This window comes from Hyperoodon ampullatus, assembly GCF_949752795.1.
Source record: "Hyperoodon ampullatus genome assembly, chromosome: 15".
NCBI lineage: Eukaryota > Metazoa > Chordata > Mammalia > Artiodactyla > Ziphiidae > Hyperoodon > Hyperoodon ampullatus.
This window is the reverse complement of record NC_136928.1, coordinates 20,391,007-20,415,362: the sequence shown is the minus strand read 5'-3', so window position 1 is coordinate 20,415,362 and position 24,356 is coordinate 20,391,007. Positions and strand designations below refer to the sequence as shown.

Here is a 24,356-nt window from a genome sequence, read left to right as displayed (position 1 = left end):
ATACCCTCATGTGGTGGAAGAGGCAACGAAGCATCTGGGATCTCTTTTACAAGAACACCAAAAAACGAATACCGTATGCTAACACATATACATGGAATCTAAAAAAAAAAAAAAAAAAAGGTTCTGAAGAACCTAGGGGCAGGACAGGAATAAAGACGCAGACGTAGAGAATGGACTTGAGGACACAGGGAGGGGGAAGGGGAAGCTGGGACGAAGTGAGAGAGTGGCATGGACATATATACACTACCAAATGTAAAATAGATAGCTAGTGAGAAGCAGCCGCATAGCACAGGGAGATCAGCTCAGTGCTTTGTGACCACCTAGAGGGGTGGGATAGGGAGGGTGGGAGGGAGGGAGACGGAAGAGGGAAGAGATATGGGAACATATGTATATGTATAGCTGATTCACTTTGTTATAAAGCAGAAACTAACACACCATTGTAAAGCAATTATACTCCAATAAAGATGATAAAAAAAAAGAACACCAATCCCTTCCATGAGGGGTCCTCCCTCAAGACCTAATCATCTCCCAAGGCCTCACCTCCTAAAGCATGACATTGGGTGTTAGGATTCCAACATATGAACTTTGGGGACAGGAACATTCTCACCATAGCAGCCACCTTTGAATGCTGTTGTTGTCAACCACAGAATAAGAGAGTTGGACTATATCTAAGCTCCAACAGTTAGGGTCTTTGAAAATAATGATAAGAGTTTACAGCTAAATTTTAGTGTCAAAAATCTTTGTGACTTGTTAAGTCATAGACTGACCTGTGATGAGAGTGTGCTGGCTAACTGAAAGATGGCTTTGTTTACTTGGACTAGAAGTACATCCTCTTGGTGTGGTAACTGCGTCTATCATATGTGGCTCAGAATTCTGGCTGATGTAGGCCAGCTGGAAAAATAATGAGTTATTACTTATTTTGGTTTGACAGGTAAAGTCTTTCAAAGCATGGGGCCCACCGGCAGGGTGATTAATGGGCAATCTCGGTGGCACCAGAGTTGGTCCCCACAGGTCTAGGTGACCTCCAAGTTGCTTCCAGTGTCAAGGTGCTCAGACTGCGGGGTCACAGGTATTTATTTACATTTGAGGAGTGAGAGGGGCTCAGAGACACAGCAAATATTCCCTGAGGACGAGGGCCTTGCACATTGTTCAGGCATGAAGAGTCAGGGCCATTACCTTTGCCAGCCCTACCCAAGCCCACACTGCCCTCCTGTATCCTGGCTACCCAGCCCCACCGGGGCCACACCACATGCCAAACCACCTGACAGCTGAACTGCCACTCTACAACCCTCCATGTCCCATCCCCTGGGGCTCAAACGCTAATGCTCCATGCTCATCAGTGCTCATGAGTGTTCAGAGCCAGTCAGTTAATGAGGGCTTCGGGAGAGGTAATGTCTTTCCCTAAAGAAGTAGCTCTGAGCAAAATGAGCAAATAAACACAGTCCTTTCCTCAAGTACACAACTGTAAGCTTTAAGCAAATGGCCCAAATGCAATACATACTTATTTAAATGTGAGCCACCACATGACAACCAACTGTCCATCACGGGGTGATGAACCCCACGTTGGCCTCCCACTTGCTGTCCATGAGGTCGAAGGGCATGTGCTTTAGCAGCTGGACAGGAGGAGAAGGTGGCCACCTTTTGGGTGGCATGAGATACCTCACTTTTTTCCAGAACTTGGTCTTTGCACACTGTGACTGCTCTGTGAAGTCCCCACTCCACTGGATGGCCCCATGCTTCTGTTTGATGTACTGAATGGACTCTGGCAAGGTTGTATAGTCCTTGACCTTCTCCAGTTCAATCAGAATGACCTTTATCCCATCCTGGATGAGAACATTGTAGACTGCGATTTGTTCTTCTGACATGTTCCTTAATAGGTCAAGGCTCAGTGCTTCAGGAGCTATGATGATGATCAGTCTTCTGCACAGCTTAATATTTTCATCAATGACATTGACCATATCTGGAAATAAAGAAAGAAGATGCAGAACATCTCATGATTAAAAGAGCCACAGACCACGCACTACTCAGAACAAGGATCTTATCATGTCTAACTTTGTATCTCCAAACTGAGCTGAAGGTCTGGTATATATTAGAGGATAAATACTTTAAAAAAAAAACAGACTTTAAAAGGATAGGACACATGTAGTTAGCTCAAATATTGTACTAATCTTTATTTGTGTTTTCCTCTTGTGCTTCATAGCTATTTAAATGACCAGGACTTATAAGACTAACTTGAAACCAAATAACATATCCTAATGATTTCTTGGGAAGGGGAGTGGAAAGTTCTTGAAATATCCAACTATGGATAAAACTTGGTCTTTTTTCAAAACAAAGGCCAAGTTTTATTATTATTATTATTATTATTATTTTTTTTTTTTTTTTTGCGGTACGTGGGCCTCTCACTGTTGTGGCCTCTCCTGTTGCGGGGCACAGGCTCTGGACGCGCAGCCTCAGCGGCCATGGCTCACGGGCCCAGCCGCTCCGCGGCATGTGGGATCCTCCCGGACCAGGGCACGAACCCGTGTCCCCTGCATCAGCAGGCGGACTCTCAACCACTGTGCCACCAGGGAAGCCCTAAAGGCCAAGTTTTATATGCTCCTTATTCTTAGGATACAAGAATAGACTGTAACCTCCCCAAGAGCACTTCCTTCTTCTCTTTTGGTTTATTTTAATATTTCTAGTGCCTACAACATTACCTGGCACGTAGCAGGTGCTCAATAAATATTTGTTGAAGAAGTGAATGAATGAATAAATATTGATATGCTTATGAAATGAGAGCTCTTCTGCAGGTTTATAGCAAGCACTGGATCACATTTTCATTTCCTCATGGAGGATGATTTCATAACTTGAAAAGGTGTGATAAGCTATGGATAGAAGCAGCCTACAAATCCAAAGTTCTTAGAAACCTTTTAAAATGACCCAGAACAGGCCACTAGGTAGTAATCTTGGTTTCCTGATGATATTTCAAATATCAGCTGTTTACTGTATCGCCTTCTAAGAAAGAGAAAGTATAGGATAAGATGGATGTTTTCATCTATTGAGTATCTAATATGTGCTAAACTCCATACTGGCCCCTACTCAGGTTTTACCTCATTTAATTCTCTCAACTGAGTCAGGAAACATTCTCAACCCCATTTGACAGATGAGACAACTGAGGTTCAGTGATGTTAACTGCATTTCCCAAAGCTACTCTCCTATTAAAAGGGGGAAATAAATAACTTCTATTTTATTTAGGTAGGGCAGGGTTGGAGAGAGTTGAAGTTTATAAAACCAGCCTTAAACATGAGCTCTTTTACAAATTCAAATTGACAGAAAATACTCAGCGGTTAGTCTCAAAGATGTGACAGCAAATGACCCGTTGTCCCTTTTTAGTCTCTTGGTCAAGGTTGTGTATGTCATCATCCAGCGGTTCATACAAATGGGTCAACTATATCCTTACCCAAAGTGAAAGTCACATGATTTCAACCAGGAATCCCAGTTATCCTGTTGTAGGGATGAGCCTAATGAGAGAAGAGAGCCTGGTCCTACCACCTCAGCTCAGGGGCTGTGGGCAGGGGAGTGAAAGGCTCCCTGTGGTTCTGTGGGAAAGGCAAGCATAGCTCCTTCTGTTTGTAAAGTCAAAGAAGAGGGAGGTTTTTTTGTTTTTTTTTTTTTTGGCTGCATTGAAGCATGCAGGATCTTAGTTCCCCAACCAGGGATTGAATCTGTGCCCTCTGCAGTGGAGGCACGTAGTCCTAACCACTGGACCATCAGGGAATTTCGGTTCCTTTCTATTTTATTCATTTCTTATTTTTATACCTCATTTAAAACATACCTTGTCCAGGAAAGTCATCCCTGCCAAATATAAATAACTTGTATCCACACTGCCTCTCCAGCACCTCGGTGAGAATCTTCAACACCAGAGTGTCCACATCACTGCTCTGGCTTTCTCTTTGAGGCTTGGAGTACAAGACGTATGCATCATACAGCTTCCCATCTGAAAGGGAAATGGGACAAGCTCGTGAAATTATTCCTACCAAATTATGTGAACAAAGTGAAAATCTGAGTTGCTATCATGATGTCTTCTTCCTTGGGTTCAATGACTTCAGGGTGCCCAGTTGGCTGACTCATTGCCAAGCACTGCATCTCATTCTTTCAACACTTTAAATTTTCACTCCAATCTCTTCTTTCATGCATGGTTGTTTGAGGATAAGTTGAATGTAATTCATCTTTGTTTCTCTAGAGGTAAGGTGTCTTTTTCCCCTGGCTTTTTTCAGAATTTTTTCCCTATCTTTTATTCTGTAGTTTGAAAATGATATGCCTAGGTGTAGTTTTGTTTGTTTGTCTTTGGTATTTATCCTAATTGGAGTGCTCTGAGCTTCCTGGATCTGTGGTTTGGTATCTGACATTAATTTGGAGAAATTCTCAGTAATTAGTGTTTGAAATCTTTCTGGTCCTCTCTTTCTTCTCCTACTGGTATTCCCATTACATGTATCTTACACTCTTTGTGGTTGTCTCACAGTCATTGGATATTTACTCCCCATTTTATGATGCTCTAGCAAGATCTTTAGCTGCCCATCAACCTATGCTTCCCATTAGATAATGGGAGTGAAGAAGAGGCCAGTCTTGCACATATATAACTGGGCTGAAAGATCACCTCCAAGAAGTTTATTCAGATTGACTGCTTCCAGAAGTCCAAAATCATATAGAGAGTCCACTACACTGCCAATCAGGATGTGGTCCTGTTGCACAATTTGGGAATTCCAAATAGTTAAGATAGCCTTCTGACCAAGATATATTGGATATTTTGTTCTGTTTTTTTCTTTGTTCTCTTTGTTTTTCAGTTTTGGAGGTTTCTACTGAGGTATCCTCAAGCCCAGAGATTCTTTTCTTAGCAGTGTCTGGTCTAGTAATAAGCCCATCAGAAGCATTCTTCATTTTTGTTTGTTTTCTGCTAGCATTTCTTTTTGGTTATTTCTTACTATTCCCATCTGTTTACATTGCCCATCTGTTCTTGCACGCTGTCTACTTTATCCTTTAGAGTCCTAAGCATAGTAATCATAGTTGTTTTAAATTCACAGTCTGACAATTCCAACATCCCCACCATATCTAGTTCTAATGCTTGCTCTGTCCCTTCAAATTGTGGGGGGGTTTTTTTGCCCTCTAATAGGCCTTATAGTTTTTCTTGATAGCTGGATGTGATCTACCAGGTAAAAGGAATTGCTCTAAATAGGTCTTTAGCAACATGTGGTGAGGAATGGGGAGGGGGAAGTATTCTCTAGTCCTATGATTAGATCTCAGTCTTTTAGTGAGCCTGTGCCTCTGGACTATGAAATTCACAAACGTTTCTCAGTGTTTTCTCCCCCCTTAGGTTGGGCAGGATGGCTAGAGAGGGCTGGAGTTTATTTTCCTTTGCTCAGGCCAGTCAGGCCCCTGATAAAACCCCAGCAGGTTAGGCTCTCATTTACTAGTGTATCCTGAGGGCAGTCCTTGTTAAGAACAGAATGTTCTGGTGTCTTTCAAAATAGTTCTTTTTCCCCTCTCCCTGCTGGAAGCACATAAAGGAATTTTTCTCTGTTATTTACCATCAGAGCTTGGTCAGGCTCCTGGAAGTAAAACTCATGAAAGTGTGAGGGCGCCCCTTTATGATTGGGTCCCTGAAGAGGGTTCCCAGACCCAACTGCAATATGTGTGTGTGGAGGTTTCCCCACACCAACAAGCAATTCTTGGATGCCAGCAGGGTGTCTAAGAATTCAACTCCATTCTGACACTTTCTACCCAGAGATAGAATCAGATTGCACAGGGAAAGGGCTCAGTCCCACAAGATCACATTCCACTTCAGACGCCCAGCTGTTACCTGTGCTTCTGACCAAGGCGCTCCAAACTGGAGGTTCCAACGACTCCCCCCACCCCCAATGTAAACAGCTCCTAGCAGGAAGCAGCTCTTTGCAGGAGGCCCTTTTGTCCTGTCACTCTAGCAAAGCTATATTTTAACTTAACCTTTACACCTAGTGCCTCCAAGCTTAACTAACCTCTGGCCAAAGCACACCTTTCAAATCTTTTGATCACACAATGCCTTGCCTAACCTGTTGATTCTTTTCTTAGAAGTAGAAATGAAGAATAAATAACTAACAGATTACTACATCTCTTCCCCAGCTTCCCCTTCAGTAATCTCACAAGCAGACTGTGTGAACAAGACAGCATCTAAAGAAAGATCATGCGGAGTCAACAAGCCTGCGCGCAGTGGGAGATGGTGAAGAATCTGACCGCCTTTCTCAGAGATTAACTGAGATTATTTCCCCTTTTCCCTTTAACACTTTCATGGCCACGCAGAATCTTTGGAGTTGGTTCTGGGACACCAGTCCACCTTCTCCCTGGGTTTCCAGCCTCCTGAATAAAGCAACATTTCCTTTTCCAACCAACCCTTGTCTCTCGAGTATTGGCTTTCGAGTGATGAGCAGCTGAACCTGAGTTTGGTAACACTAATTCAGGATACCAGTAGCAAGTCCAGGGTGTCACCTGTACTCCGGACCAACTGGCTATAAATCAGATTCCCACAACCCCATCCTTGGGTTCGATTAATTTGCTAGAACAGACTCAGAGAAACATGTTACTTACTAGACCACTGACTTATTATATAAGGATCTTAAAGGATATGAAATCAACAGCCAGATGAGGAGATGTACAGGGCAACGGATGGAGAAGGGGTGCAGAGCATCCATGCCCTCTCTGGGGGGCACCACTCTCCCCAAATTCTACCTGCTCACCAGCCCAGAAGTTCTCCAAAGCCTGTCCTTCCAGGTTTTATGGAGGCTTCATTACATAGGCTTGATTGATTAAATTAGGAGAAGGAAGCTTCACAAAGCTCATCCCTGATTCATCCTGTGCAACTGTGTCAGATGCTATTTTCCAAAAATAGCCCCAGCAGTATTCCCAGTCCCACATGTTCTTTCTGCACTTTGCCACACCCCACAAAGAGGCAGAATCTATTTCGCCTTCCTTAGAATTGGGTAAGACTCTGAAGCTGCCTTGACAAATGAACAAGGTAGAATTGATACTAGAAATTCAGGGTCTGAGTCATTAAAAAAATAATGGCTTTTACCTAGCTCTGCTGTTCTTGAAACACTAGCCCTTGGAAGCCATCACATGCTGTGAGGAAGCCCAGTGTAGTAGCCCCCATAGAGAGATTATTTGGAGAGGAGCCAGGCCACCAGTCAACAGCCCAAATCAGCTGCTTGTCCTCCAGCTGAAGCCCCAGGCATCATGGGGCTGAGACAGGCCACCTCCGCTTTGCCCGTCCACCCTCCTGACCCACAGAATCCATAAGCAAAATAAGTGGTGGTTTTATGCCATAAAGTTTTGAGGTAATTTGATTCCCAGCCACGGTAACTGGGCCAGAATTGGGGAAATAACAATGAATAGCAACAAATAACAATGAGGTGGACCACCCCCTGCAACTGTCTACATCATCAAGAAAGTTACAGGGACACAGATCTACTAGTGAGTTTCCTAAGGAAAGTGGGCTCTGCTCTCTGTGTAATGGTGGGGAAACAGGGCATCCAGGTTCTGGTGAAGTTCCTTTCATTTTCTAAGGAGATTCATACCTACTTTTGATGTTAAAGCACCTGCGTACAACCTCATTGGCTGTTGGCAAAAATACACTCATTTATTTGCACAACTTAATGTTTATGAAAGCTGCCTAAAGATTATTTGATTCCCTACTTCTCTCAATACGATGTTGCTAAATTTTAAACCTGATCAGACTGGTCCTGTGGAAAAACCAGATGGAATCAATTTGACCTTCAGGTCAGTGCGCTAACTGAATTACATGAGTTTTTGGCCTTTTTGCCCTAGCATGAAGACACTGGGAGAAAAGGCACATTAAACATGCTTTTACACTTACCATGGGAATTTTGTTGCAAGCAAAGTTCATTACATCACATGCTTTGAAAACAAGATCTCCCTACAAAACAATTTTCCTGGGGGATTGGCCCAGAAAAAGCCATGTGCTCTCATGAGCCAATGAAAAGTTTGTGTAAACAGTGTCATGAACCTTGTCATGGCTTTGCCTTCACTTTTAAAGCAAGAGCATCTTTAAAAACCATCCAAGGTGAGTCATTAACTGTCCCCTGCCCTGCTTATGTTATCATTCTACCCTTTGTTCACTGTACCTGTTTTGTTTTTGTTTTTAATTTATTTTATTTTTGGCTGCGTTGGGTCTTCGTTGCTGCGTGCAGGCCTTCTCTAGTTGCAGTGAGCGGGGGCTACTCTTCGTCGTGGTGCACGGGCTTCTCATTGCAGTGGCTTCGCTTGTTGCTGGGCATGGGCTCTAGGCACATGGGCTTCAGTAGTTGTGGCACGAGGGCTTCAGTGGTTGTGGCTCGCGGGCTCAGTTGCTCCGCGGCATGTGGGATCTTCCTGGACCAGGGCTTGAACCCGTGTCCCCTGCATTGGCAGGGGGATTCCCAACCACTGCGCCACCAGGGAAGCCCTTGTTTTTGTTTTTAATCATCTGTTCTACAGGTACATTCCCCACAAACCTATTTGGAATAAGGGGAGGCATAGACATATCTCTCGTGTAGATTTGAAAACTAACCCTTATATTTGTGTACACACATGCACACCTGGAATAAGAATTTTTAAACTCCCTCCTGTGATTTAACAGACAATAATACATAGAGCTCGTGGACTTAGGCCTGTCCATGACTCTTAATAAAACTGTGAGTTATACACAGCTCACTATTAATCACAGCTGCAGCTTGACTAATCTGGTTGGAATAAACAACTCATCATGAGAAGGACACATGTTCTCTCTCTCCCTCACTTGTATTTGTTGTCCATTACTCCACACGTTCCCAACTAACCAGAAAATATCCTCAAGGGACACAAAGCTGGAAACGGCATCCGGGACTCATCTCAGGGTCTCATCACTAACTCACTGTTGAAGTCACACTCAAAGGGGGCTCACAGAGCAGTTCTCAGAGACTGAGATGGAGGAAATTTAATCACAAAGGGCGCGTGTACTTTTCTGACTTAAAAGGAAGAAGACCGCCGGCTGACTGTAGGTTCCCATCTCCAAATCCTCAGCCCGCCGGTACCAAATCTGGGCAGCAGCCCGGTCTATCAACTGTCAATCAACTGTCCAGTTTCCCCTTCTCAGGGTGAGGCACGATTCCTTTTTTCTCTTCCTGCTACACTTGACCTCACTCGTGGCAGTTTCACCACACACTCAGCATTCACGCTCCGGGGATCGTGGTAAGTCAGGGAGGGAGTTCTGGGGACAACACTGAACCCACGCAGTCCCCTGTCAGTCAACAAACAAAGCGTCTCTGTGTCAGAAAAGACAAGCAGTAGTGCTGCCCTGAGGTCTCTTCTCAAACAGATGCAGGAGGACCACAGGCAGAGGTGGGCTTACGCAGAGCAGGCTCTACAGGGGCCACGGCCCAGCTCAGCGCCTACAACACTAAAAGAGCTTCAGGCTGCATTGGACATGCAACACCGATTTCCACAAATGAATTGTGCCGTTAAAGAAAAAAAAAAAAAAGAATCCGTTTTTTTCCAGGTTGCTCAACGGCCGCCAATTTTGAATTCTGAAATTTAACTTAAACTCCAAGTTAGGACACTTACGCTTTATCAAACGTGTGGACAAACACGTGGTTTTATATGCCAAGCAGGCACTTAGTGTGACTACCACCCTTCTGTGAAACAGGGATTCCTAAAACGTGCTGGGACCCACCCCACCTCCTTGAGTTCCCGTCAACACTGCAAGTTTATGGACTTGAAAGGGATACGTTTGTGTATCTCCGTGCAGGAAAGCTGCACAGACCTCTCTCAGCCATGTGTGACTTTTCTATCCAGTTAGGACACGTTAAAGCAGATGTATTACTTTTTTGCGAGGCCTTGATTGATCACATCTATTCTGAGATACAAAGAAAATAGCACAGAGTTAAAAGCACAGTGATGGGGGCTTCCCTGGTGGCGCAGTGGTTGAGAGTCCGCCTGCCGATGCAGGGGACACGGGTTCATGTCCCGGTCCGGGAAGATCCCACATGCCGTGGAGCGTCTGGGCCCGTGAGCCATGGCTGCTGAGCCTGCACGTCCGGAGCCTGTGCTCTGCAACGGGAGAGGCCACAATGGTGAGAGGCCCGTGTACCGAAAAAAAAAAAAAAAAAAAAAGCAGCACAGTGATGGGAAATGCCGGATCCTCAGATTTGGGATCACAGGGCACTTCTCTGGTGACAAGCGCTGGCAGGACACGGCTCCCCACGCCAAAATAAGCCCACAGGCAGAGCAGCAGGGGCAGCTTGCTTGGACTTTCAGACATGGGAGCCCCCTGCACCCCAGAACCCTCAGTGCTTTCCTGAGCTTCAACTCTGCTATTCCTACAGGACTCTGTGAGGCAGGTTCTGATCATTGTCCCCTCCCCTCTTCTCCCCTCCCTTCCTCCCTCCCTCCCTCCCTTCTTTCCACCTATACCTGAGAAAGAGAAGAGAATTAAATACCTAAATCACACAGGGAGTAAGTGGAGAACTCAAGTTCAAACCCAGGTCTGTCTCTCTCCAAACTTGAGAGTTGGAGACAAATCTTTTTGGGCACCAAGCCCAGGCCCAGAAGGAGCTGCAAACACAGGCAACTCCTTGCTCTCTGTGACATAAATTCTGCATGCACATGTGCTGTGTTGAAGATGTACCGTGGACAGAGCTCACACTGCTCCAAGAGAAATTTTTGTCTTTTGCCAACACCAGTGGATGTGGGAACCTTCCTAAAACAGTTGCACTGGGAGCCAGAAGATGATCTGCCAGGTCACTCCTAGCTCGCAAGCCTTATGCAATCGTACAGTGCTGGTGGCTATGGGCAAATCCTTTCTCTAAAGTATGAGAAGCCCCAGGGAGACGCTCTCCTCTAAAGTTGCCAACAACACGAAAGGCAAGCTAGTAAAGATGATCAAGTAGGGCTCCCCTGGTGGCGCAGTGGTTGAGAGTACACCTGCCGATGCAGGGGACACGGGTTCGTGCCCCGGTCTGGGAAGATCCCACGTGCCACAGAGCGGCTGGGCCCGTGAGCCATGGCCGCTGAGCCTGAGCGTCCGGAGCCTGTGCTCCACAACGGGAGAGGCCACAACGGTGAGACGCCCATGTACCGCAAAAAAAAAAAAAAAAAAAAAGATGATCAAGTAGATTTACAATGGTTATACGGACGAGCAGATTCCAGGACAATGCATTTTTCAATGGTTACTCACCTTCTAGGGGCCCTGCAGAATGGAAGGCACTTCGATACCAAAGTACAATGTCGATCTTAAAAACGTTGTAGATACACACAGCAGACACCGCCGCACTGGTCAAGACAAGAAGCCCTCCTATCAAGTAAGCTCGAAAATCTGGAACTACAAATGACAGCAAAAAAAACCCCAATAAATAATAAAATAATAATACTACAAAGAGTCAATTATACACTAACTTACACAAGTCCCATTACATACGCCAGATGGGTATAAGATGACAGAGAGGGGAGCACTTAATTATTCCTTTACAGTTAAGTAATAGGTATGGGGAGTAGAATAATTTGGTCTTGATCATGAATTTGGGGAAGAAAATGTGCTCTTGGGAATCTGGAGAGGGAAATTCTGCAGACCCCTAGCTCCAGACGGTGGATGTGGCATGGCTCTGACCGCAGGAAGACGGCTCACCTATCAAAGCACACATGGCCAGGTCCTCCTTACTCAACCCTAGACTCTCCATAGGTGGAACCTGAGAACCTTTACTGGCAAAGTTCCCCAGGTGGTTCTGCTGCATGTTCTTGATTACATTACTGTTATTACTGCCTTCCCAGTTACTCAAACTTGAGCAGCAGGACCCTTGTCATAAATAAAGAACCTTCAGTTGCCTCCCCTGGAAGCCATCTCCATGGCTTCATAAGACTGGCCGAGAGCCGAACTCCCACCTCATCCCCTCTGGGCCAGCAGAGGCCGGGCTGGGCACCTGTCTGCAAGACATGGTCTCAGGAAGGGCGTTTACACCCTGCTCTGTTTTGTGAGCACATTGCCAAGCAATTAAAGCAAACGCAGTGAGCAAGAGATGACCAAGGAGAAGAACCACTTTCTCTGGAACTCCAAGTCCCCTCAAAACATGCTCCTACATATCTGAGAAGAGGAACAACACAGCTTTCTGCCTTACCACAGCCCAAAGCAGTGCTGTCAAAGAAGGAGGCTCTAGGAAGGAGAGAGAACTAGAAAAGAGGAAGAGGGAGAGCGGAAGAGAAATCCTCCCCATTCTTAGGATCCACCGCACATCCACCACTTCCTTCATTGGCCCCCTCCCTGGTCCTCCGGTCCCCACGGGAAAGTGTGTGTGGGTAGGAGGGTGGGCGGGAGGGGGGAGGGGAACTTACTAAAGAGCCGATCACAACCTGCCCTAGGCCACACCGTGTTGCAAACCTTTTTTTTTTTTTTTTTTTTTCGTTACGCGGGCCTCTCACTGTTGTGGCCTCTCCCCTTGCGGAGCACAGGCTCCGGAGCACAGGCTCAGCGGCCATGGCTCACGGGCCCAGCCGCTCCGCGGCATGCGGGATCATCCCGGACCGGGGCACGAACTCGCGTCCCCTGCATCGGCAGGCGGACTCCCAACCACTGCGCCACCAGGGAAGCCCCATGTTGCAAACCTTTTGCAAAGAAATCTCTTTGCGTGCTTGTATGTCTTCCAATACATGGCATAATAAAGCACAATAACTAAAAACACATTCTGTGTCCCCAAAATTAATCCACCAATTAAGTCCCAGCATAGCCAAGTGGATCTGCTCTGCACGCTGGTGCCAGTTGGTCCTGACCGTGTGTTTGAACCTCTAGCTTCTATCTGTTGATGGAATCGCCTCCTCCCCACTGCCACCTCCCACTTCTGTGCTTTTTACCAGCTCTTGGAGCAACAGTGCCACCTCTCCCCTCGGGAAGACCTGTGTCTGGGGACCTTTACTATAAACATCAGGGATCTTGGCATTGCAAATGGTCGTGATAAAAAGACCATGGCCACAATATTTATGAGATTCAAAAAGCCTCTGGTAAGTAAACAGGAGTGTTGGCCTGAAATTCTTGGGTAGATCATTCACTGCATTCAGGAGTGTCGATACCTTCTGCTCTATAATTGAGCTAAAAGACAATGAAATTCCAAACAGGAAGTTAATAAATAAGTTCAAAGGAAGTATTGGCTTTGAAACTGAAATAAGTGGAAAACTCTCTGTTGAGACATCAGGTGCCCTATTGAAGGCCCTATTTAAGGGGGTATTTACCTTTTGGGTCCACATGGCTACTACCAGCCTTAAACTGAGATGGTAGCTGAGAACAAGTGATTAAAGGAAATGCATAGAAGAGCACACCCAACCCAAACAACTCTCTAGAGAGCCTGCTTCCGATAATCCAAATATGATTCACATCTGAAGGTGGGTGTCTTCAACAAAAATCAGGAAGTCCAACGGAGAAGCTGTAACCTTACTTCAGGTCCCAAGGAAACCAACAAGAGGCTTGGATTTAAGAGCGTTTGTTCCCAAGAATTTAGGGAAAACAAAACAGAGTGCACATGTCCAAATACACATTGCATGTGAGATATAAGTGTTGATAAGAACAAAGATGAATTTAGTAAGCGTAGGTTTCCTAACTAACCTAAAACAAAGGAGATTAAGGACATGTCCCCCCTCCTGTACGATCAGCAGGTGTTAATGGATAACATCATTCGTTGCTCTGAGCCTGGACTTTGCCTCAGAATCCTTCTGAACACAGTGCTTCCACGTGGTTATTACCTATAAGGCAGTATTGACATAGAAATTGACACTGGTCTTCCTCCGTCTAGGTTGGGGCAGATTTCAGTTATAACCACTTCAGGTCTTGTGCAATTTCCAAGGCTTCCCACAGTCAGGTTCCCCTCTTTTCTCTGGTGCGGACCCTGAGGCACTCTCTCCAGCAATTTTACTCCTAATGATGTATCACAAAGGAATGCTTCTACATGAGCACCAGGACCAACACACGAGAATTTCCATAGCATCATGATTTGTTAACAGTCCCAAACTGGAAACAACTCAAATGACCACATAGTTACAGTGGAATGGATACACTGTAACCTAGTTATTCAATGGAACAGGATTCAGCACTGAAAATGAATGAACTTCTGCTACACGCTACATCACCGTTGCCTCAGTGAACCCCACAAACCTAAGAAGAGAAGCAACACATCAAAGAAAACCTACTATGTAACTCTCTTTACATAAAGTTCAGAATCTGTCCAGTAAGCAGTTGGAAATGCAGAGTTGCCACATGGGAAGGGAAAATGTCATTGGACATGTGGAATTTGTTTTCACGCACACAGGCATGGCAGTTGAAACCATGAGGAAGAGGGATAGTATCAGAGAAGAGGGTATAGAAAGAGTGGCTCTGAGGACAGAATCTCAAGAATCGCCCGGATGTGCCATAGAGGGAGATGGGATGCACATGACTGATTGGGGGAAAGGGATCCCAAATGACTTTCTATGACAAAGAAAAGCCATTGAGAAGAGGAAAAATGGACAGTGATGGCAGATGAGCCAAAACTCCTTCTACCTGAGGCACCCAAGAGGTCTCCTCCTGGTCCAGAGTGAGAAGGGGGAGGTACTGTGTGCTCATTCACAGGAAAGGCACCTGGGGACAGTGTGACCTTGGCCTCCGGGCATGGAAGTGAGGTAGGGAAAGAGCACAGTCAGGACTGCAGGCTGCTGTGGACACACACCTACTGACTGCTGTTCAAAGGGAGGGGATGGGCACTAGTGGGAATTTAGCTAGATGCACGCAAACATGGCTTTAACTGATCCTTAAGGGACACTGGAAAATTCAAACCCTCTCTCTTGTGTGTAGCTATCCAAAAAAAAAAAAAAAAAGGTGATATTAATAGAATATAAAAAAGCTGTCTTGGTAAACTACAGGCTTGGTAAACCTCTTACAAGGTACTTCAAACCTTTCCAGATACATTTAAGAGTTGAAGGTTTTTCTTGAGATTATGATTTCATCCTTCACTACTTACTCTCTGGTTCCATCACCTCCAGTGGATAATCAGCACACTCTGTACAGTGTTAAGTGCACAATCTGTGTACACACATGGAATCTGAAGCCTTCCTGCTCAGATATGAGAATTCAGCCTCTACAGATAATTTTACAAAGTTACATGATAAAAATATACATTAGCACTTTATTTTTACATCACATGGTTTATAATAAACAACCTAAAAGCTGAAAATCACAAGTACATGATTATAGAAGTTGAGCAAGCGGGTTTAATAAAGGAATACTTCTGTTTTCTAGAGTTCTGATGCATAAAATCTCAATGCATGTTAATAGGGAGCTTTCTAAGGACACTGTAGTGAAGCCACAACCTGACCCCAAGAACATGATCAGACAGGGTATCCACTTTTATCTAGATTTCATATTGAGTTTCCCTATTTAATACCACTCTGCTGCCTCACACCAAACATTTAAAGTCACTCCTCTTTCATTTGTTTCCTTGACATCTCCTGTAACACTCAGAGCAGAATACATCCCACTAGAGTATTACCTGGGAGTTTTAGTATAACGTAAGCTGCAGACACTCCAGCGTGGCATGTGAAAGGGTGGCCATAATCTTCCATTTTCACTTCTAAGAAGGTTATGTTCACCGTGTAAAAAATATGTCCTGGAAAAACAGTGTAGTTTCTATGAAAGAAGAGCCAGTCATTAATATGTACATGAGTTGTATTTAACCAACATATTTTATAACCTTTTGTCTGGAGAATAAAGTTCTTTCCTGGAGAACACTTGGGGCCATCATTTCACCCTAAGAATACCCTGCTGGCTCAATGAGGTGATGGATTGTGTAGCACCAAATTTGCATTTTCTTCTGGACTGTGATGCAGAAGTGTAGTCCTTTTCATTAGAGACACCATCCTCAGCCCAAAGGGGCCTTCCCCTATCCCTCTCCACTCATCCTAACCTACCTACACTGAAAAGCCCAACACAAGTTCTTCTGCCGTTTGGCTTCATTAGTCTTGTTTCATACCACTCAACTTAAACCACCATAAATTGGGTCTATGCCACTCCATTAGCTAATGATCATGCATTGCCTCTCCCAAGAATCCCTGTGTTGTGGCCATTTTGCTATTTAAGCCTTGAAGGCCCATGGCCTTCCTAAATAGGAATGAGACTCATTGAAAGGAGTAGCGGAGAGAAACTGATCTTGCTGCTTGAAGCTATACTTTGTTGTTTTGCCTCCTCTCTCTATGGTCCAAGCAGGATTAATAACATGAGCATCTTCTCTGAACCAGATGCTTGACCCCACAGTACTGAAAAGGGCTTTGAAAGCTACAACCAAAAGGAGTGAGGGGAGAGACAGTGAGAGCCACCTAAAATAAAGCAGTACCAGCACCAAAATCATTTAGATGGAGAAATTCTTGCTAGGTTTTAGGGAAGCCAGAAAAGCAAAACACCTACTCGATTCCTTCTTGAATTCGTTTGGATTCCTTGTAGTAAGTATTGACCAATGTGTTATTGACCGTCCAGCAGCGCAGGTTTGTGTTACCCCATGTGTCTGTTATATTGCAGTCCACGATGAGGGTGGAGCCTGTACAATCAAATTCATAAATACACAATGAAAACACTACCAAAGTGACCTGCTTAACAAAGGCACCTTGCTTCTGAGCCTTGAATATATTCAATTACCAAAAATGTCCCCCTGAGGTCAATGTTCACCTACTGTACATTATTCTCTCCCTGGATGGAGATGACAAGGACACATGACCTTCCAGGATGCCTATTGTGCAGAGACAGGAATAAGCTGTCAAACATCACCAGCTTCAGACCAATTTTCCCACAATATCAGGGGCACACATACTGCTTCTACTCTCAGTAAACTTAGCAAAGTTTACAAAATATTTCACACACGTTTTCTCATTCAGTCTTCTTATCTTTCAGACACTCCTACAAGGCAGAAAAGGGGCACAGCTATTATCCCCATCTTATAGATGAGAGCACTGAGGATCAGACAGATCAAGAGCTTTGCCCAAGGTCACACATTAGAGGAAGGAAAGAGATGTGACTCTGGTTTCCTAATTCCAAATGCAGTGATATTTCTACTTCAGCATTTGTGACCCCTACCCTTTCCTTCTTTCCTTTATCCTGCCTCCACATGCATTCAAAAATTATCTTAAATAAATTTACATTTCATCTTATTTTGCCCCTAAAGCCTAATAAATTTGATCTATTTACTACATGTAAAAATATTACTGTACTTCTAACAGTCTACTTTAAGTTTCTTTATTCTAGGTGGTATTAAGTTTTTTTTAATTTGTAAAATATAACACAGTTATGGTAAGAAGTATAGAGTATAAGTGTAAAGTTACCAAATTATTAAAAATCAAATATCCATATCACCTTCACCTCATCAAGAAAATAGTGTATTGCCAAAACCCCAGAAGCTGCCCACTTGCTTTCCTTATTTTATATTTTATCACTTCCTACTCATCCCTGAACCCTGGCTTCCAATGATCGATGTTTAGTTGGTGATGCTCACCCATGCTGTTGGACGTCACCATAGTCCATACAGACAATGGACCATACTAGTTCTTTGTTGTTGTTGTTGTTGTTGTTTTACATTTTTATTGGAGTATAATTGCTTTACACTGTTCTGTTAGTTTCTGCTGCATAACAAAGTGAATCAGCTATATGTATACATATAACCCCACATCCCCTTCCTCTTCCATCTCCCTCCCACCCTCCCTATCCCACCCTTCTAGGTGGTCACAAAGCACCAAGCTGATCTCCCTGTGCTATGCGGCTGCTTCCCACTAGCTATCTAGTTTACATTTTGTAGTGTATATATGTCCATGCCACTCTCACTTTGTCCCAGCTTACCCTTCCCCCTCCCCGTGTCCTCAAGTCCATTCTCTATGTTGGCATCTTTATTCCTGTCCTGCCCCTAGGTTCATCAGAACCATTTTTGTTTTAGATTCCGTATATATGTGTTAGCACACCATATTTGTTTTTCTTTATCTGACTTACTTTACTCTGTATGACAGACTCTAGGTCCATCTACCTCACTACAAATAACTCAATTTCATTTCTTTTTATGCCTGAGTAATATTCCATTGTATATATGTGCCACATCTTCTTTATCCATTCATCTGTCGATGGACACTTAGGTGGCTTCCATGTCCTGGCTATTGTAAATGCAGTGAACATTTGGTGCATGTATCTTTTTGCATTATGGTTTCCTCAGGGTATATGCCCAGTAGTGGGATTGCTGGGTCATATGGTAGTTCTATTTTTAGTTTTGTAAGGAACCTCCATACTGTTCTCCATAGTGGCTGTATCAATTTACATTCCCACCAACAGTGAAGAAGGGTTCCCTTTTCTCCACACCCTCTCCAGCATTTATTGTTTGTAGAATTTTTGTTGATGGCCATTCTGACTGGTGTGAGGTGATACCTCATTGTGGTTTTGATTTGCCTTTCTCTAATGATTAGTGATGTTGAGCATCCTTTCATGTTATTGTTGACAATCTGCATATCTTCTTTGAGAAATGTCTGAGGTCTTCTGTCCATTTTTATATTGGGTTGTTTGATTTTTTGATATTGAGCTGCATGAGGTGCTTGTATATTTTGGAGATTAATCCTTTGTCAGTTGCTTTGTTTGCAAATATTCTCTCCCATTTTGAGGGTTGTCATTTCATCTTGTTTATGGTTCCCTTTGCTGTGCAAACCTTTTAAGTTTCATTAGGTCCCAATTATTTTTTTTGTTTTTATTTCCATTACTCTAGGAGGAAGGTCAAAAAGGATCTTGCCGTGATTTACATCATAGAATGTTCTGCCTATGTTTTCCTCTAAGAGTTTGATAGTGTCTGGCCTTACATTTAGGTCCTTAATCTATTTTGAGTTTATGTTTGTGTATGGTGTTAGGAAGTATTCTAATTTCATTCTTTTACATGTAGCCATCCAGTTTTCCCAGCACCACATACTGAAGAGGCTGTCTTTTCTCCATTGTATATTCTTCCCTCCTTTGACAAAGATAAGGTAACCATATGTGTGTGGGTTTATCTCTAGGCATTCTATCTTGTACCATTGATCTATATTTCTGTTTTTGTGCCAGTACCGTACAGCCTTGATTACTGTAGCTTTGTAGTATAGTCTGAAGTCCAGGAACCTGATTCCTCCCGCTCCGTTTTTCTTTCTCAAGATTGCTTTGGCTATTCGGGGTCTTTTTGTTTCCATACAAACTGTGAAATTTTTTTTTCTAGTTCTGTGAAAAATGCCATTGGTAGTTTTGATAGGGATTACACTAAATCTGTAGATTGCTTAGGGTAATACAGTCATTTTCACAATATTAATCCTTCCAATCCAAGAACACAGTATATCTCTCCATCTGTTTTTATTGTCTTTAATGTTTTTCATCAGTGTTGTAATTTTCTGCATACAGATCTTTTGTCTCCTTAGGTAGGTTTATTCCTGGGTATTTTATTCTTTTTGTTGCAGTGGTGAATGGGAGTGTTTCCTTAATTTCTCTAATAAAAAGATTTTTCATTTTTAGTGTATAGGAATGCAAGAGATTTCTGTGCATTAATTTTTTATCCTGCAAGTTTACCAAATTCATTGATTAGCTCTAGTAGTTTTCTGGTAGCATTTTTAGGATTCTGTATGTATAGTATCACGTCATCTGCAAACAATGACAGTTTTACTTCTTCTTTTCCAATCTGTATTCCTTTTATTTCTTTTTCTTCTCTGATTGCCGTGGCTAAAACTTCCAAAACTATGTTGAATAATAGTGGTGAGAGTGGACATCCTTGTCTTGTTCCTGATCTTAGAGGAAATGGTTTCAGTTTTTCACCATTGAGAACAATGTTGGCTGTGGGTTTGTCATATATGGCCTTTATTATGTTGAGGTAGGTTCCCTCTATGTCCATTTTCTGAATAGTTTTTGTCATAAATGGGTGTTGAATTCTGTCAAAAGCTTTTTAGCAACTATTGAGATTATCATATGGTTTTTATCCTTCAATTTGTTAATATGGTATATCTCATTGATTGATTTGCATATATTGCAAATCCTTGCATTCCTGGGATAAACCACACTTGGCCATGGTGTATGACACTTTTAATGTGCTGTTGGATTCTGTTTGCTTGTATTTTAGTGAGGATTTTTGCATCTATATTCATCAGTGATATTGGCCTGTAGTTTTCTTTTTTGTGACATCTTTGTCTGGTTTTGTTATCAGTGTGATGGTGGCCTCGTAGAATGAGTTTGGGAGTGCTCCTTCCTCTGCAATTTTTTAGAAGAGTTTGAGAAGAATGGGTGTTAGCTCTTCTCTAAATGTTTGATAGAATTCACCTGTGAAGCCATCTTGTCCTGGGTTTTGTTTGTTGGAAGATTTTTAATCACAGTTTCAATTTCAGTGCTTGTGATTGGTCTGTTCATTTTTTCTATTTCTTCCTGGTTCAGTCTTGGAAGGTTGTACTTTTCTAAGAATTTGTCCATTTCATCCTGGTTGTCCCTTTTATTAGCATATAGTTGCTTGTAGTAGTCTCTCATGATCCTTTGTATTTCTTCAGTGTCAGATGTTACTTCTTTTTCATTTCTAATGCTATTGATTTCAATCTTCTCCCTTTTTTCTTGATGAGTCTGGCTAATGGTTTATCAATTTTGTTTATATTCTCAAAGAACAGCTTTTAGTTTTATTGATGTTTGTTTTTGTTTTCTTCATTTCTTTTTCATTTATTTCTGATCTGATCTTTATGATTTCTTTCATTCTGCTAACTCGGGGTTTTTTTTGTTGTTGTTCTTCTTTCTCTAATTGCTTTAGGTGTAAGGTTAGGTTGTTTATTTGAGATCTTTTCTTGTTTCTTGAGGTAGGATTGTACTGCTATAAACTTCCCTCTTAGAACTGCTTTTGCTGCATCCCATAGGTTTTCTGTCATTGTGTTGTCACTGTCATTTGTTTCTAGGTATTTTTTGATGTCCTCTTTGATTTCTTCAGTGATCTCTTGGTTATTTAGTAGTGTCTTGTTTAGCCTCCATGTGTTTGTATATTTTACAGTTTTTTTCCTGTAATTGATATCTAGTCTCATAGCATTGTGGTCAGAAAAGATACTTAATACGATTTCAATTTTCTTAAGTTTACCAAGTCTTGATTTGGGACCCAAGATATGATCTATCCTGAAGAATGTGCTATGAGCAATTGAGAAGAAAGTGTATTCTGTTTTCTTTGGATGGAATGTCCTATAAATACCAATTAAGTCCATCTGGTATAATGTGTCATTAAAGCTGTGTTTCCTTATTTATTTTCATTTTGGATGATGTATCCATTGGTGTAAGTGGGGTGTTAAAGTCCCCTACTATTATTGTGCTACTGTCGATTCCCCCTTTTATGTCTGTTAGCATTTGTCTTATGTATTGAGGTGCTCCTATGTTGGGTGCATAAATATTTACAATTGTTATATATTTTTCTTCGATTGATCCCTTGATCATTATGTAGTATCTTTCTTTGTCTCTTGTAATAGTATTTATTTTAAAGTCTATTTTTTCTTATATGAGGATTGCTACTCCAGCTTTCTCTTGATTTCCATTTGCGTGGAATACATTTTTCCATCCCCTCACTTTCAGTCTGTATGTGTCCCTAGGTCTGAAGTGGGTCTCTTGACAGCATATATATGGGTATTGTTCTTGTATCCATTCAGATAGTCTGTGTCTTTTGGTTGGCACATATAAGCCATTTACATTTAAGGTAAGTATCTATATGTATTTTCCTATGACCATTTTCTTAATTGTTTTGGGTTTGTTTTTGTAGGTCTTTTCCTTCTCTGTGTTTCCCTCCTAGAGAAGTTCCTTTAGCATTTGTTGTAAGGCTTGTTTGGTGGTGCTGAATTCTCTTAACTTTTGCTTGTCTGTAAAGGTTTAATTTCTCCATCGAATCTGAATGAGATCCTTGCTGGGTAGAGTAAACTTGGTTGTAGATTTTTCCCTTTCATAACTTTAAATGTGTCTGCCACCCCCTCTGGCTTGCAGAGTTTCTGCTGAAAGATCAGCTATTAACCTTATGGGGATTCCCTTGTATGTTTGTTGCTTTTCCCTTGATGCTTTTAATATTTTTTCTTTGTATATAATTTTTGATAGTTTGATTAATATGTGTCTTGGCATGTTTCTCCTTGGGTTTATCCTGTATGGGACTCTCTGTGCTTCCTGGACTTCATTGACTATTTCCTTTCCCATATTAGGGAAGTTTTCAATAATCTCTTCAAATATTTTCTCAGACTCTTTCTTTTTCTCTTCTTCTGGAACCCCTATAATTCGAATGTTGGTGTGTTTAATGTTGTCCCAGAGGTCTCTGAGACTGTCCTCAATTCTTTTTTCTTTATTCAGCTCTGCAGCAGTTATTTCCACTATTCTGTCTTCCAGGTCACTTATCCGTTCTTCTGCCTTAGTTATTCTTCTATTGATTCCTTCTATTTTTAATTTCATTTATTGTGTTGTTCATCATTACTTGTTTGCTCTTTAGTTCTTCTAATTCCTTGTTAAACGTTTCTTGTATGTTTTCCATCCTATTTCTGAGATTTTCGATCATCTTTAGTATCATTACTCTGAATTCTTTTTCAAGTAGACTGTCTATTTCCTCTTCATATATTTGGTCTGGTGGGTTTTTACCTTTCTCCTTCATCTGCTGCATATTTCTCTGTCTTCTTTTTTTTTTTAACTTACTGTGTTTGGGGTCTCCTTTTCACAGCCTGCAGGTTCATAGTTCCTCTTGTTTCTGGTGGGTGAGGTTGGTTCAGTGGCTTGTGTAGGCTTCCTTGTGGGGGGGACTGGTGTCTGTGTTCTGGTGGGTGGGCTGAATCTTCTCTTTCTGGTGGGCGGGGCCACGTCCGGTGGTGTGTTTTGGGTGGTCTGTGAATTTAGTATGACTTTTGGCAGCCTGTCTGCTAATGGGTGGGGCTATGTTCCTGTCTTGCTAGTTGTTTGGCATGGGATGTCCAGCACTGGGGCTTGCTGGCCATTGGATGGAGCTAGGTTTTAGTGTTGAGACAGATCTCTGGGAGAGCTCTCACCAATTAATATTACATGTGGCCAGGTGGTCTCTGGTTGTCCAACATCCTGGACACGGCTCTCCCACCTCAGAGGTCCAGGCCTGACATGCAGCCAGAGCACCAAGACCCTGCTAGCCGCACAGCACAGAAAAAAAGGAAGGTTAAAAAAAAAAAAAAGACAGAACCCCAAAACAAATGATAAAAGCAAAACTAAACAGACAAAATCACAAACACACACACACACACACACAAAGAAAAAAAAAAAGAAAAATAGAAGGTAAATAATAGAAACCATGACAGACAGAACCCCAAGACAAATGGTAAGAGCAAAACTAAACAGATGAAATCACACAAAGAAACATACACACAGACACTCAGAAAAAGAGAGAGAAAAAAAAGGAAGAGAACAATGAAACCAATAAACAAACCCACAGATGAAAACAAACACTAAAAACTAAACTAAGGTAAACATAGAACCAAAAACAAATCAAATACAGAAAGCAAACTCCAAGTTCACAGTTGCCCCCAATGTCCCCTGCCTCAATTTTGGGAACACTCGTTGTCTATTCAGGTATTCCACACATGCAGGGTTTATCAAGCCGATTGTGGGGATTTAGTTCGCTGCTCCTGAGGCTGCACAGTGAGATTTCCTTTCTCTTCTTTGTTCCCACAGCTCCTGGGGTTCAGCTTTGGTTTTGGCCCCGCCTCTGCGTGTAAGTCACCCTCAGGCATCTGTTCCCCACCCAGACAGGACAGGATTAAAGCAGTGGCTGATTAGGGCTCTCTTGCTCACTCAGGCCTGGGAGAGGGTGGGGTATGGTAGTCACATTGGGATGCCAGGAGTGCCTGCTGTGGCAGAGGGCAGCATGATGTTGCAACAGCCTGAGGTGCACCGTGTGTTCTCCTGGGGAAGTTGACCCTGGATCACAGGAGCCTGACAGTGGTGTGCTGCATAGGCTCCTTTGAGGGTATGGGTAGAGACCTGTGCTTGCACATGGGACTCTTTTTTTTTCCTGTGGTACACAGGCCTCTTACCGTTGTGGCCTCTCCCATTGCGGAGCACAGGCTCCAGACGTGCAGGCTCAGCGGCCATGGCTAATGGGCCCAGCCTCTCCGTGTCATGTGGGATCTTCCCGGACCAGGGCACGAACCTGTGTCCCCTGTATCAGCAGGCAGACTCTCAACCACTGTACCACCAGGGAAGCCCCTGCACATGGGACTCTTGATGGCAGTGGTGGCAGAGGTAGCAGTCTGTGCCTGTCTCTGGCATCCAAGATTATAGCTGCAGCTCATGCTCATCTCTGGAGCTCCCTTAGGCAGTGCTTTGC

The 24,356-nt window shown here is 43.0% G+C and overlaps 1 protein-coding gene across 1 annotated transcript in view; it reads right to left on the bottom strand.

The window, feature by feature from the left end:
- Positions 1–1,541: 1,541 nt before the first annotated feature.
- IL1RL2 (interleukin 1 receptor like 2) overlaps positions 1,542–24,356 on the bottom strand; it is a gene marked incomplete at both ends in the record, with an annotated part of 46,398 nt that continues 23,583 nt past the window's right edge. Inside the window, 5 exon segments of the mRNA XM_079720425.1 lie at positions 1,542–1,960; positions 3,815–3,976; positions 11,219–11,362; positions 15,543–15,679; positions 16,454–16,583. Coding sequence (XP_079576551.1) covers positions 1,542–1,960; positions 3,815–3,976; positions 11,219–11,362; positions 15,543–15,679; positions 16,454–16,583 — 992 coding nt within the window.